The sequence below is a fragment of the Macaca mulatta genome, chromosome 5, assembly GCF_049350105.2.
Source record: "Macaca mulatta isolate MMU2019108-1 chromosome 5, T2T-MMU8v2.0, whole genome shotgun sequence".
In the NCBI taxonomy this organism is placed as follows: domain Eukaryota; kingdom Metazoa; phylum Chordata; class Mammalia; order Primates; family Cercopithecidae; genus Macaca; species Macaca mulatta.
Genome location: NC_133410.1, coordinates 63661644 through 63675539, shown reverse-complemented (window position 1 = coordinate 63675539; position 13896 = coordinate 63661644). Strand labels below are relative to the sequence as shown.

At 33.5% G+C, this 13896-nt stretch overlaps 1 protein-coding gene across 2 annotated transcripts; it reads left to right on the top strand.

Moving 5' to 3' along the window:
- Nucleotides 1-4472: 4472 nt before the first annotated feature.
- Nucleotides 4473-13693, top strand: FDCSP (follicular dendritic cell secreted protein). 2 transcript variants are annotated; one of them, XM_015138579.3, is made up of 5 exons: nucleotides 4473-4571; nucleotides 9586-9639; nucleotides 11412-11444; nucleotides 12462-12672; nucleotides 13552-13693. In XM_015138579.3, exons 2-4 carry the CDS (start codon nucleotides 9586-9588, stop codon nucleotides 12627-12629), a joined length of 255 nt encoding a protein of 84 aa, XP_014994065.2. In that variant the 5' UTR covers nucleotides 4473-4571; the 3' UTR covers nucleotides 12630-12672; nucleotides 13552-13693. The 2 variants fall into 2 exon arrangements, with proteins under 2 accessions (XP_014994065.2, XP_077858773.1); XM_078002647.1 differs by lacking the exon at nucleotides 4473-4571 and adding an exon at nucleotides 5841-5889.
- The last annotated feature ends 203 nt before the right edge of the window (nucleotides 13694-13896 follow it).

The following is a 13896-nucleotide window of genomic DNA, read 5'->3' as shown; positions in this document are numbered from 1 at the left end:
GTCATCTATCCACTCCTTGAATATCTGCATAGATGGATGTTTTCATTCTTTAAAAAGTGTTTCTTATAGAGTAATTTAACACCTTGATAAATTAGTTTTTACTTCTTCCATCTGAATCCCTCCAAATAAACCTATGACTTTTTCATATAACATGTCCAACCTCTTTCCTATGAAGCCACTCACAACTTTTCTTTCCAGTAAAACATCCTGGTTGCTGTTCCTTCAATTGCCCTTGCCTTTTAAGGACAATCATGTGCTGAAGAATTTGCAGAGGGGATTTTTGTAGCTGTAACTTTTACATTGTTAGACTTTTCTATATTTTGCCTTCTTGCCAATTGAATTAAGATTCACACAAGAAAACAACAGCAGCTTGTACTGCATAAATTCAGCCAGGATTACAGTTAGTTAGACAATACTGGGAGGTTGTGTGGAGGTCACATAACCAGATCGCCAACCAGAAAGAATAATTACCCCTACCTGACACTGCTTGGTTTGGACTTCGCCTACTTACATTCAGATTTAATTAACATAATAAGCGCCTATCTTATTCCAGTTACTACTTAAGTGGCTGTCATACACCTTCAGATTAGCCAGCGAACCTACGTATCTGAGGACCCCTGAAAATGGGTGGCAGCAAGAAGTCAAGTCTACTGAAAGCTACACTTAAAGGATATCCTGAGCCAATGCCTCTGATGCTGCAGAAACCACCATTAATGATGTCAGACACATGATTAGTGCTTTTATGCCTTTCATTTCATTGTATTCTCAATTCCAGAGACAATTCCCTTTAGAGATGAAAATTGAGACTCAGAAAGCCTGATTTGTCCACTTACAACTAATAAAGGGGAAGATTTAAATATCTAAACACAGTCTTATCTGTGAAATCTCTAGTTCTTCCTAACTCATTTAGCTTGGAGCTATCCATCCTTGACTTCATTATTCCTACTGCCTCATGGTGGCTAGAATTTTAGCAACAGCATAGTCACAGATTTATGCAACAACCTCCTGGCTTGATCAGAACTATCTGTGGGCCAACACAGATAGGAGACAAAGATCAAGAAAGGAAAAAATGCTCACTGGAATCCAGTTCTATACAGGAAAGATGAACCAACATAAGAAATGTATAGCTTCTTTTTGTTGGATTTTTCTATCAAAGTACTTTTCTGAGGAAAATAATACAAACCTTCCACAAATCCAGAGCCGACAGCTTCACCTTGAAAATGAACCACAAAGGTCATTTCAAGTGTAACTAATAACTAGGGAATGTTCAATGAAAACTGTTTATTCTCTTCCTCAGTTACTCAAATTCACTGTTAAAATAATCTGTAAAGGGAGATTGTCCTGAAAAACTAGCAATTTTTATTTTCTTTGAAGGTAAAAACATGACTAAGAGAGGAATATTCCTGCAATACAGCTGACAATTATTTACTATCTGCAATGTGCATGACACAACATTTAATATTATGAAGTCAACATATTAAATTAAATATTTAAAATACCTTTAGTTATACACCAAAGGTATGAAAACTGAGTCTCGTGGATTGTCTACATGTTTGCACGTGGATAAGGATCGACCTTAATTTCTGAAAACTCTTTTTTTTTTAATGTAACTGAAAAAAGAATTCTTTTCATACAAAATCCTGGGATATTTTCATATTAAGTCATATTTTTATCCATTGGGGCAAAATTATATTACAAACAATAGCAACAGAAAGTATTGGGTAGTTGTCCGGTGAACTCCATTATAACAACTTTCAATTGTTCATACAAATTAGCCTTTCTTTTTCTAGAATGGAGTCCTCTGATCTTATACCTTTCAAAACACAATTCCTTCTTGTTTTTCCAAGTATATTAGGAACTAGTCAAATGCATATTTTTGCACAACAAATATTTATTAATTACCTATTATGGGACAATCATTATGCTAGGTATCCAACACCTAAGAATTTAAAATGCATCATCCTTGCCCTAATGGAGCTTAGAAGCCAATGAGGAAGAGAATGTTTCAGTAAAATAATTTTCCCCAATATTGTATTTTTAAAAATTTAAACCTTCAAGTGAGTAAGAATAATACAATGAGCAGTTTATTTCGTTTTCTAGATTGTTATTATTCTGCCACTATTTAAATCCTTCTCTTTCCATTGAGAAATGAATTTTGTGGGTCACTACTAGAATTTAAGAGATATAAATTAGAATAGAATGAAAGACATGTAAGAAACTAGATTAGAACATACCTGAAAAAATTGAAAATTTCAGTATGTTCCTCATGTAAACAAGGTAAAAATTATTTTGTTAAATCCTTGTCCTAGTTATGTGTATATGTGTGTTTGTGCAGACTGAGTTATGACATATAATGCATTTTTTACTGTGGCTTTTATTTTTAAAACTTTGAAAGCCACTTTAAGGATCATTATACCATTGCTGTGGAGGATAGCTTGAAGAGGAAAATACTGGTGACTGGGACTCTATATAAGAGGCTACTATAACACTCTAGGAGAGAATGAGAAACCAAATGAAGGAAAAGACAAAGAAGATGGAAGAGATTTATTCCAGAGCATTATAAGAAGGAAAAAGTTAATGACTATTTGATGTGGAAGAGAAGGCACAAGAAAAAAACAGGATGAGTCTTAGATTGATTGCTTGGATAACTGAGTGATTGATGATCATCAGCTGAGAGATTACATAAACGTGAGGATCATATTAAGAGGGAAAAATAGTAAGCTAGGTTTTGAATAGGTTGAGTTTGATGCTTTGATGCTTATTCAGTTGGATACAAGACTGTGGGTAATTAGAGAAGAGTTTTAGCTGAAGGCAGAGCTTAAGGAGTCAGAAGTAGATTATATTACAAGAGAAAGTGAAGAGTAAGAAAACAAATTGTCAAGTATAATAAACCAAAGAAAAAGAATCAGTAAATAAGACCTATGGCTGCTACTAAAAGAAAAAGAACAAGAAAAATTGGCTTAAAGAATCCAAGGAAGAGAAAAATAGATTTCTAGATGGGAATAGGCACAGTTAAATGTCAAAAGAATTGAAGTAACACAAGGACAGAAAATCATATATGGTTTTCACAATTCAGTGGCAATTGCCAACCTCCATTAGAGCAATTTCAGATAAAAGAAATTGAAGTAAAATACATTGAAAGATAGGTTTTAGGCAAGGAAATGGATAATACACATACACACACACAGACACACACACACACACACACACACATCTGTCATCCCCAGCCCTGGGGAAATGTACTGTGAGCCCCAAATTGGTCAAAATAGAAAACAATATACAATAACATACCAGGTTTGATATGTTAAGTTTCTGCTTCAGGCAGTTTTCTTTAAATCATTGAGATAAGATTAAACGTTAAGTTAGAGGTAAAGGAAGTTTAATGTTTCTCTGAAATTGTGCTGATTTTTCTCACCTTCTGTTACAGTGACAGTATAAGGCACTAGTTATAAATGTGGGTTTTAGAACCAAATGGCTGGTGCTCAATTCAGTATCTGACAGAGACTAGTTATAATACCCAAACTGATTACTAATATTCTCGCTTCTCAGTCTCAGAATGGGATGGTGTTGATCATAGTACTTTCCTCTTAAAGTGGTTTGGGGGATTTAATTATATTATATATATAAAGCATTTAAATTTGTGCTTCAGCATTTGAAGTTCTCAAAAAACTTAGCTGTTATTATTTTTCTGAGTTCCCTTGAGAACTGATTTCTAGAAAAAATAAAAAGAAGAAAAGGGACTTTGATGCACTACTACTACAATCTGGACTATATAACCTCTTTTGAAGTAGAACTTGAACTCAATAATAGAATATTCTTGAAAGCTCCCAAATGAGTTAAAGCTCAAATTTTATGACTCTTGAAAATGGCATATCCAATATGCATGCATATTTAAGGTAATTCTTGAATGTTTTGTGGGCTCTAGTTTCTAGTCCAGCACTTAATGATGATACCCTTTCTGTTGCAAGTGAATTTTTAGTTGAGAAACAGAGTAATAGTGTTCCATAAGGTAAACAAGATGCTGTGGTGCTCCAAAAATACAATTCACTCATCTATGAAGCTCTAATCCTGATAATAAAATGAAGAAGCTGAACGCAGAATCATGCAAAAGATTTTAATCCCATCTTTAACGATTTTTAGATTTTTTATTTTCTTAAGATTCCAGCACTATCAAATATGCTTTGCAATAGATTATAATCAATACCAGTAAAATGCTTGGAGGTATTTTAAATTGTGGGAAGTGAAGGAAAAAAATTGTGAGAGTAGACAATGGAACAACAACATGTAAAGTGATAAGCTTCAAATATACAAGACACAAAATTTGGAGATACAAACCACAAAAGATTTTGGTATTTGGTAGTTTCTATGAAACTAAACATTGGATGTTCCCCAATTTCAACATATTGTGATAGTTGATGAGTAATAACTGATCCTATGGGAGAAGCCTTTAAGCCACAGATTTCTCCACTCCATTATACCTTCGAGTATATAAAACAGCTGCAATATTCCAGGGCCAGACACTCGCCCTTTCTAACAGCGTCGGAGACAAAGAACTGACTGAAACGTTTGAGGTAAGAAAGGTCTTAAATATCATTGTAAACTAACATTGTATATCTATTTTGTAAATATAGATATATAGCATCTCTCCATATATTTTTCTTTAAATCATAAAAATTTAGATTATTGAGACTGTCATGTAATGGTTGCTTGAATTTGTACTTAGTAATTAGAAAATCACTTTTAGTATTCTGTTCGCAAAACTTATTTTTTTAAATCACTATCTTGTTGTAGTAAATATTTTAGAGTGACCATAAACGAATCTTTGTAGGAGCGAAACGCTGGTTGGGGAGAATGCGGACAGAGTGAGACAACAGAGCCTCAGGTTTATTTTTAACTTTGTGGCCATCAGGTCAGCAAAGAAAGGGAACATGCACCGCCAAAGATTCTCTAATGTCTGAGCAAGGGCCAATTTCTTTGGCCTCCTCTTTTATGTTTAAAATATATGCAGTACTTACATTCTATTCCTTAACATTTTATGTTGATTTTAATATAAAAGTCATTTGTCTTTCCCATAAATTCTTGAATAAAATTAATTTTCTAGGAAGATGCATCTAATTTATCTGGGGTATCAGTTATTCTATAGCACACAGCAATAAACTGCCATGGGTATCATGACTTGATAAGTATAAAAATAAAAGGAGATAACTGGTAATTATGCTATGTCCTGACTCTAAGATATGATCTGGAAGAGTCTGTGTTATGGTTTATTTACTTCTTTGCTTAATGTAGTTTTAAATAATTCTTGAAACCCGTTGAAAGAAATTGTAAAGGCCCTGCTTGAATTCTATCCTCTCCAAAACTATTTCCTCAACCTGTCTCTTTCTTCTAAATACTCCCAATATTTTGCAATTTCTACATATGGTATATATCACACTTCGTATTGCATTATAGAAATATCTGTAACTGTCTTCCATGTGGAAGTCTCATATGGAAGAAATTATGCTTTCTCATTGTATCCCTGAAAGCACCCACCACAATGCTTTGCACATAGAAAGTAGACTATGTATTATATATGTATGTGTGTGTCTGTGAGAATGCGTGAGTGTATGCATGTGAGTGCTTGTATAATTTTTTACTCTTGATTTCCTACATTAACAATCTGCCTGTAGAAGTATGAACTTGACTGGAATTTTACATTCTTGTCTTCTCAAAATTATTACATTATCTGGTACTTTTTTGAATTTGAATTCAAATTTTGATTAATATCAGAAAATAAAGGCAGAGATCAAAACATTGCTACATTTTTTACACTGTGTTCTTTTGTCTCATAGATATATAGGAAACATCAAAAGGTGATAAAATTTCCCTAGAATCTCCACTATCTCAAAGGTACTTCAAAATGATAATGACATTAAAAATTGACATTTTCCTCAATGTAAAATATTAAATAATCTTTAGAAAACTTTGTAATGTATTTACCTATAACAATGTAACAGTGAGCTTAAAGGATCCATAAATCAGGGACTTTCCAAACTGATATTACAGGTAAACTTCAGAGATACTGCAGGTTCAGTTCTTAACCACCACCACAGAATGAGTATCACAGTTAGGCAGGTCAAATGAATTTCTTGGATTCCCAATGTACATAAAAGTTATGATTACACTATAGCATTATATGTTAAGTGTAATAGCAGTATGTCTAGAAAAACAACATAAAAATCTTAATTAAAACATACTTTATTGCTCAAAAGTACTAACAATTATCTCAGTCTTCACTGAGTCATAATCTTTTTGCTGGTGGAGGGTCTTGCCTTGATGTTGATGGCTACTGACTGATCAGGGTGATGATTCCTGACGGCTAAGGTGGCTGTGGCAATTTCTTAAAATAAGTCAACAATGAAGTTTGACACACGGATTGACTCTTCGTTTCACAAAAGATTTCTCAGTAGCATGCGATGCTGTAGCATTTTGGAGCACATGAAGCATTTTGCCCACAATATTTCTTTCAAAATTGGACTCAACCCTTGAAAACCCTGCCACTGCTTTACCCATTAAGTTTATGTTTTTAAATCATTTACTGTCATTTGAAAAATATTTCACAGCATCTCCACCAGGAGTAGATTCGATCTCAAGAAACCACTTCCTTTGCTCATCCATAAGAAGCAATTTTTCATTCACTCAAGTTTTACCATTACAGTGAAGCAATTAAGTCACATGTTCAAGCTTCACTTCTAGCTCTCTTGCTATTTCCACCACATCTGCACATTACTTCCTTCACTGAAGTCTTGAATCCCTCAAAGTCATCCACAAGAGTTGGAATCAACTTCTCCCAAATTCCTGTAATGTTGATATTTTGGCCTCCTCCTATGAATCACAAATGGTCTTAATGGCATCTGGAGTGGTGAATATTTTACAGAAGGTTTTTAATTTACTTTGCCCAGGTCCATCGAAGAAATCATTACCTGTGCCAGCTATAGTCTAACAAAATGTATTTATTCAATAATGAAACCTGAACATCAAATTTCCTCTTTGATCCATGGGCTGCAGAATGGATGTTGTGTTATCAGGCATGAAAACGACATTCATCTCTTTGAACATCTGCTTCAGAGTTCTTGGGGGCTCAGATGCATTTTCAATGAACAACGATATTTTGAAAAAAATATTTTTTCCTAAGAAGTGAGCTGAAAACATTTAGTAACCCATGCTCTGCTGGATGTACTGTCATCCAGGCTTTGTTGTTCCATCCATAAAGCACAGGAAGAATAGATTTAGTATAATTCTTAATGGCACTAGGATTTTTGAAATGATAAATGAGCATTGGCTTCAATTTAGGAAACCAGCTATATCCCTTAAAAAGAGTCAGCCTGTCCTTTGAAGCTTTGAAGCCATTGTTTTCTTCTCTTTAGCTATGAAAGTTCTAGATGGCAACTTTTTCCAAAATAAGACTGTTTCATCCACAATAAAAATCTATTACTTATTGTAGACACCTTCATCAGTGTTCTTGGATTTTCTGGATAACGCTGCAGCCTCTATATCAACACTTGCTGCTTTATCTTGCACTTTTATGTTATAGCCAATCTCTGCTGGCTTCTGACTTTTCTTCTGCAGTTTCTTCACATCTCTAGGGCTTTGTATAATTAAAGAGCATAGGGACCTTGTTCTAGATTAGGCTTCTGTTTAAGAAAATGTGCTGTCTGGTTTGATCTATCCAGACAACTAAAACTTTCTCCTTATTGGAAACAAGATTCTCGCTTTCTTGTCATTCCTGCGTTCATTGTAGTAGCACTTTTAACGTCCTTCTAAACTTTCCCTTTGCATTCACAACTTGGCTAACTAGTTGTTGCAAGATCCTCCCTTTCCTCTTATCTTGGCTTTTGACATTCCTTCTTCACTAAATCGTTTTTACCTTTTGATGTAAAGTAGGAGACATGTGACTCTTCCTTTCATTAGAACACTTAGAGGGTATTGTAGGGTTATTAACTGGCCCAAATTTAATATTCTCATATCTCAGGAAATAGAAAAGCCTGAGGAGAGGAAGAGATAACTGGGGGCATGACCAGTGAGTGAAGCAATCAAAACATTCACAACATTTGTCAAATAAGTTTGCCACTTATTTTTCCCATAACAGCCCCAAATAATTGGATCAAAGTAACACCACCAAAGATCACTCATCACAGATCACCATAAAAGATATAAAATCTTATTACATATTTATAATATCTTATAGATATTAAAATATGTTATAATACTAAAAACTACAAAATATTGCTAAGATTACCAAAATATGACACAGAGACACGCAGTGAGCACGTGCTGTTGGGAAAATGGTGCTGATAGACTTGCTCGATGCCGGATTGCCACAAATTGCCACTCAATTTGTAAAAAAAAAGATATGTATAAAGTGCAATAAAATGAGGTGTGCCTGTACATACACAACACCTAGAATAACATCTCATACTTAATCAGTTATGAAGAAAAACTTTATAAACTAATAAATTAACAAATATGAGGCAAACTTCAAGAAAAGTCCCATAGCCAATCCACATTTTCAACTTGATTGCCTTTCCCAGAACCCCCCACATGTTCTCTAGCATATATGGCATTCACACCATGACAAAGAAGAGGATTAATGCCTAATGATACCATCCAATACAGAAAATTTCCCATTATTATTTGAAATCCAGTAATATGCACATTTATTGTATTAATGACAAATATTTATAAATGCAAATGTTCTATGTTTCATTGTGTACTCCATTATAAAATTATTGAATAAATCTTTAATTTAGCTCAGTTTTCTCAAATGTAATATTAATGATATTGTAATTGATACATTTTAACAGTGTGTGATATGATGAGGAATCTACAGTGAAAATTAAAATACAATAAAATGCTTTGGAAAAGTCCTTTATTATTTATTAAATAATAAAACTTGAAAGTCAAAATTACTCTTTGATACATGGACTGCAGGATGGATTTTGTATCAGCAGGCATGAAAACAGATCCTTCTTCACATCATGGACTTTTTGGGGTTGCCTGGAACCAGTGCAAATAAATCTGTCAGCTACATTACTTTCATGGACATTAGTATAAGGAATGTTGAACTTTCTGAGATCACTAAATTCAAACTTACTTCTTACTTCCAAACTAACATTCTTACTTCCAAAGCTAACATTCTCTGTATAAACCAATGCATTATTTCTTCCAGGAACTATGTACTTTACAAGTACATAGAAGTATTATTCTTTTATTTGTTATTTTAAGTTCAGGGATACATGTGTAGGTTTGTTACGTAGGAATTATTATTCTTAAATAGTATGTGAATGCTTATTTTTAAAGCAACCGGTGTAATATAGTTATGAAATTACAAAGCTCCTTTTATTTGACCTTAAAAAAGTTCTTTATTAACAAATAGATTGTTTCTCTATGATTGTAAGTGACTTGCTCAAACTCAAAGAGCTATTTGTCAAATAATTCGTACTTTAACTGGATCTTTTGAATTCAGTCTTTTTGTTGACTTCTAGGATATTTATGAATAAAATGAAAGTTCTTCTTATTTTTTATTTTATTTATTCCATTTTGCAGATGAAGAAAGTTCTCCTGATCACAGCCATCCTGGCAGTGGCTGTTGGTTTCCCAGTAAGTATCAATTTCTACATTCCAAAATATTTATGTATAACCATGTACCACATATTTCCGTCAACCAGGAACCGTATATACAAGGATGGTCCCATAAGATTATAACAGAGCTACAAAGTACAGTGGCTTATGCCTGTATTCCCTGTAATTTGGGAGGTCAAGGCAGAAGAATCACTTGAGCCCATAAGTTCAAAAGCAGCCTGGGCAACATAGCAATCCTACCTCTCTTAAAAAAATAAAAAAGAAAAAAAAATCATGATGAAGCTGAAAAACTCCTACCACCTAATGATACCGTAGCCATCATTATGTCATAGGGCAATGCATTAGTCATGTGTTCACGTGTTTGTGATGATGCTGATGTAAACAAACCTACCCTCTGTCAGTCACATAAGAGTAGAGCACAAAAAATTAAGCACAGTTCATAATAAAATAATAAACATTATTGTGTATTTATTGTACTATGGTTTGTGTATTTATTGTACTATGCTTTTATCATTATTTAGAGTTTACTCCTTCTACTATTTTTTTAACATTAACTGTAAAACAGCCTCAGACACGACCTTCAGGAGGTATTCATAAGAAAGCATTATTATCATAGGAGATGAATGTTCCACGTGTCTAACTGCCCCTGAAGACCTTCCAGTAGGACAAGATGGGGAGGTGGAAAGCAGTGATATTGATGACCCTGACCCTGTGGAAGCCTAGGCAAATGTATATGTTTGTGTCTCAGTTTTAAACAAAATAGTTTAAAAGTAAAAAAGAAAAAGCATATAGAGTAAGGATATAAAGAGTGAAAGTATTTTTGTACAGCTGTAAAATGTGTTTGTTTTAAGCTAAGTGTTATTACAAAAGAGTTAAAGTAAAATAGTTATAGTAAGCTAAGGTTAATTTATTATCAAAGGAAGAAAAATACGTTTTTATAAGGTTAGTGTAGCATAAGTGTACAGTGTTTACAAAGTCCACAGGAGTAAACAGTAATATCCTAGGCCTTCATATGCAATAACTCACTCACTAACTCACACAGAGCAACTTCCAGTCCTGAAAGCTTTATTTATGGCACGTAACCTATATAAGTGTATAGGTATAAAGTGTACCATTTTCCATCTTTTATACTATATTTTTTCCTGTACCTTTTCTATGTTTAGATATGTCTTAGATATTTTTAGATACATGAATACTTACCATTGTGTTACAACTGCCTACAGTATTCAGGATAGTAATAAGCCATACAGTTTTGTAGGCTAGGAGCAAGAGACTATACTATCTAGCCTAGGTATGTAGTAGGCTATACCATCTAGTTTTGTGTAAGTACACTCTATGATGTTTGTATGATGAAATCATTGAACTACCCATTTCTCAGAACTTATCTCTGCTGTTAGGCAATGCATGACTGTATATTTTGTCTTGATTCATGAATCTTCAGGGTTTTTTCTCCTTCACATGCTATATTCTGTAAGAATACCTAACACACATGCCCTTTTATCATTACACTCCAGAAAATATTATAAACCATATACCATTCAGTGCATAATTCAGTTCCACATATCTTTGGTATAGTGGTGAATCTGAGCCATTTGAGAATACATATTAAGACTTTTCAGGAAAATCATTTCTACATTTTCTAGACAAATTCTGGGTATTTTAAAAAAATGGTTATTATGAAACAATATTAGGTAATAGATTGTCAAATTATTTCCCTCATGCATATGTATATACTTATTTGTGTGTTTTCATGAGCATGAGTTTAATTAACTTCACTGTTTGGCCATTAGGTCTCTCAAGACCAGGAACGAGAAAAAAGAAGTGTAAGTTACCTTTTCTCTTTTTTACATGTAAGTTTTATGTGTGAAATATTCATAACTGTTGTTAAAGATATTGATTTACCTAAACCTCCCAAACTGTGGAGAGATTCATAAAGAGATTTTAGTATTAGCACTCAACAGAGGTTTAGACTTCAGGGATGTGAGCTCTGCCCATAGAAAGGAAATTATCTCCATATCTCATATCACGGTAAGAATTGGATTGAAATCCAAATCATTCTGTGACGATTTGGGTTACAATATTTTTTTCTAGATTTATCTAGCCTAATAACTCAGGCCTCCATAAGCTAAGGCAGAGGCCTTAGCTCTATGAAACTCATTTCAAAAAAAGTAAAAAATGAAACCTGAGCATTAAGAGATGTGGGCCGGCTTTGATGATCCTCCCAGTGGCAAATTCGCTCATGGATTATTTGAGTCTAAACAGTTAACTAAAATTGTTTAATAAAAAGAAAATAAAATTCGAAGAGGGAAAGCCTTATTTAAAGATTTGTTTTTATTTATGGAAATCCTATTATCTGGAAAGCATGATTTTATCGCAAAAACTACAGAGAGCTAAGAATACAAAAACTAATAGAGATACAGACAGATAATTGAGAGAGAAAGCAGGAAGAAGGAACTGAGATACTGAAAGAGAGAGGTTGTTTCCCACATGTGGTTTGGGTAAAGAACTTGTATGAAGGCAAAGGGAGAAATTTTATGGTACTACAACACCACATTCATCTTGGCCTTGTAGGTAAAGAAGTAATTGCCAGAAAAATTTGTCTTTATTTTGTGGCAAGATACAAGGTGGAAAGATACAAGAACATACCTTTCTAAATAATTTTTAAATGATGCAAATTAATAAACTCCCTGTCCATAGTACACACAGAAAGGATAAAGGATTTTAGAGCTTCTAAAGCCTCTTCCTAAAAATAAAGGCCCATTATTTAAAAAAACAAAGCTGTTCAATTTCTCTTCTTTGTAAAAAGTAAAATAAACCCTTTAACTTCTTTCTTTCAACAGGTCAGTGACAGCGATGAATTTTTTTCAGGGTTTCTTGCGTTCCCTTACCCATATCCATTTCGCCCATTTCCACCAATTCCATATCCAAGATTTCCAAGGTTTGGACGTAGTTTTCCTGTTCCAATACCTGAATCTGTCCCTACAACTCCCCTTCCTAGCGAAAAGTAAACAAGAATGAGAAGTCACAATAAAATTGAAGATGAAATATGTGGTAAGTACACATAGTTACAATCATAGTTTAAGTTTGCAGATTGGAATCCATAATTTCAAGGAAAAAGAAATGTTAACTATGTCCCCAGTTGGCCCCTTTAAGTTTCAATTTGTTTTAATGTTTTTCTCTGGTAGATACCGTCACGTGTGTCCACTCAGATACACATATGTGCCCTTCCATGATCTAATCAGCACAGCACTTTCAATCCCTCCTTTGTTGTGATGTAACAGAAACAATCCCTATGTTATTAAAATATTGTTTACAAAGTGTTTGTAACTCTTTATACTATTGTCAGTAACTGCATTTTAGACTGAATCAGAGTAACCAAGGTGGAGATCATAGTAGATGAATTTATGGGCCTAGAGTTTAAAGTAGACTTCAGCTTAGTCCTTAGAGAACCATGTAATTTTTCTAATACTAAAATTCCAAACTTAGCTTCCGAATGTCACATTATAGTAAAAAATTTTAAAGGCTTCATGCTTCACCTATAACAGTGACCCCTGTCATTTCATCACATCAAAAACAAAGTGGATGATGTGTCAATTACTAGATAAATTGAGGAAATATAGTCTATACCATAGATTATAGATCTAATCTACTATAATAATTTAAAATTTAATATATATAAAAGTCTTATCTAAGATTAAATTAGAACCCAGAGGACTGTTCTAGGAAACAAAATATTTCAGATAATACTTACCACTAAAGACCTTTGCTTTCTTTTTACATCTACTCAGTGTTCTTGAGCAGATGGTTTCCCAGTCCTTGAACTAGATATATTTTTAAGCCAATAGTTGTCATTAAAATGCAGAAAATGTACATGTTTCCAAAAAAATAACCCATTGGAATTAATAACTTTATGTCTGTTATTTATTTCAGGTCACCTAAAATTAAATGTGAGCCACTTCTTTGAAGAATCAAAATTCCTGTTAATGAAAGAATAACAAATGTAATTGAAATAGCACACAGCATTCTCTATTCAATATCTTTAGTGATCTTCTTTAATAAACATGAAAGCAAAGGTCTTGGTTTCTTAATTTCCACAAATTCCATGATAAGTACTTGATTTGTTTTCAATCTTCAGCAATATCTTGAAGAAGGAAGAGGTGGCAGATGGTGATAATAACAAACTGTCCTACAGCATGTGACAAAAGTCATCCAACAAGATTCTACTTGCACAATAAGCCTTTCAGTGGGTCACAATGACTGCCTTTGTCTCCACAA

Bases quoted from the DNA above. Each gene is read 5' to 3' on its own strand.
- FDCSP (XM_015138579.3), top strand. From the start codon at position 9,586: ATGAAGAAAGTTCTCCTGATCACAGCCATCCTGGCAGTGGCTGTTGGT. The intron at 9,640-11,411 runs GTAAGTATCAAT...TTTGGCCATTAG, and splicing joins CAGTGGCTGTTGGTTTCCCA to GTCTCTCAAGACCAGGAACG. The intron at 11,445-12,461 runs GTAAGTTACCTT...TTCTTTCAACAG, and splicing joins AGGAACGAGAAAAAAGAAGT to GTCAGTGACAGCGATGAATT.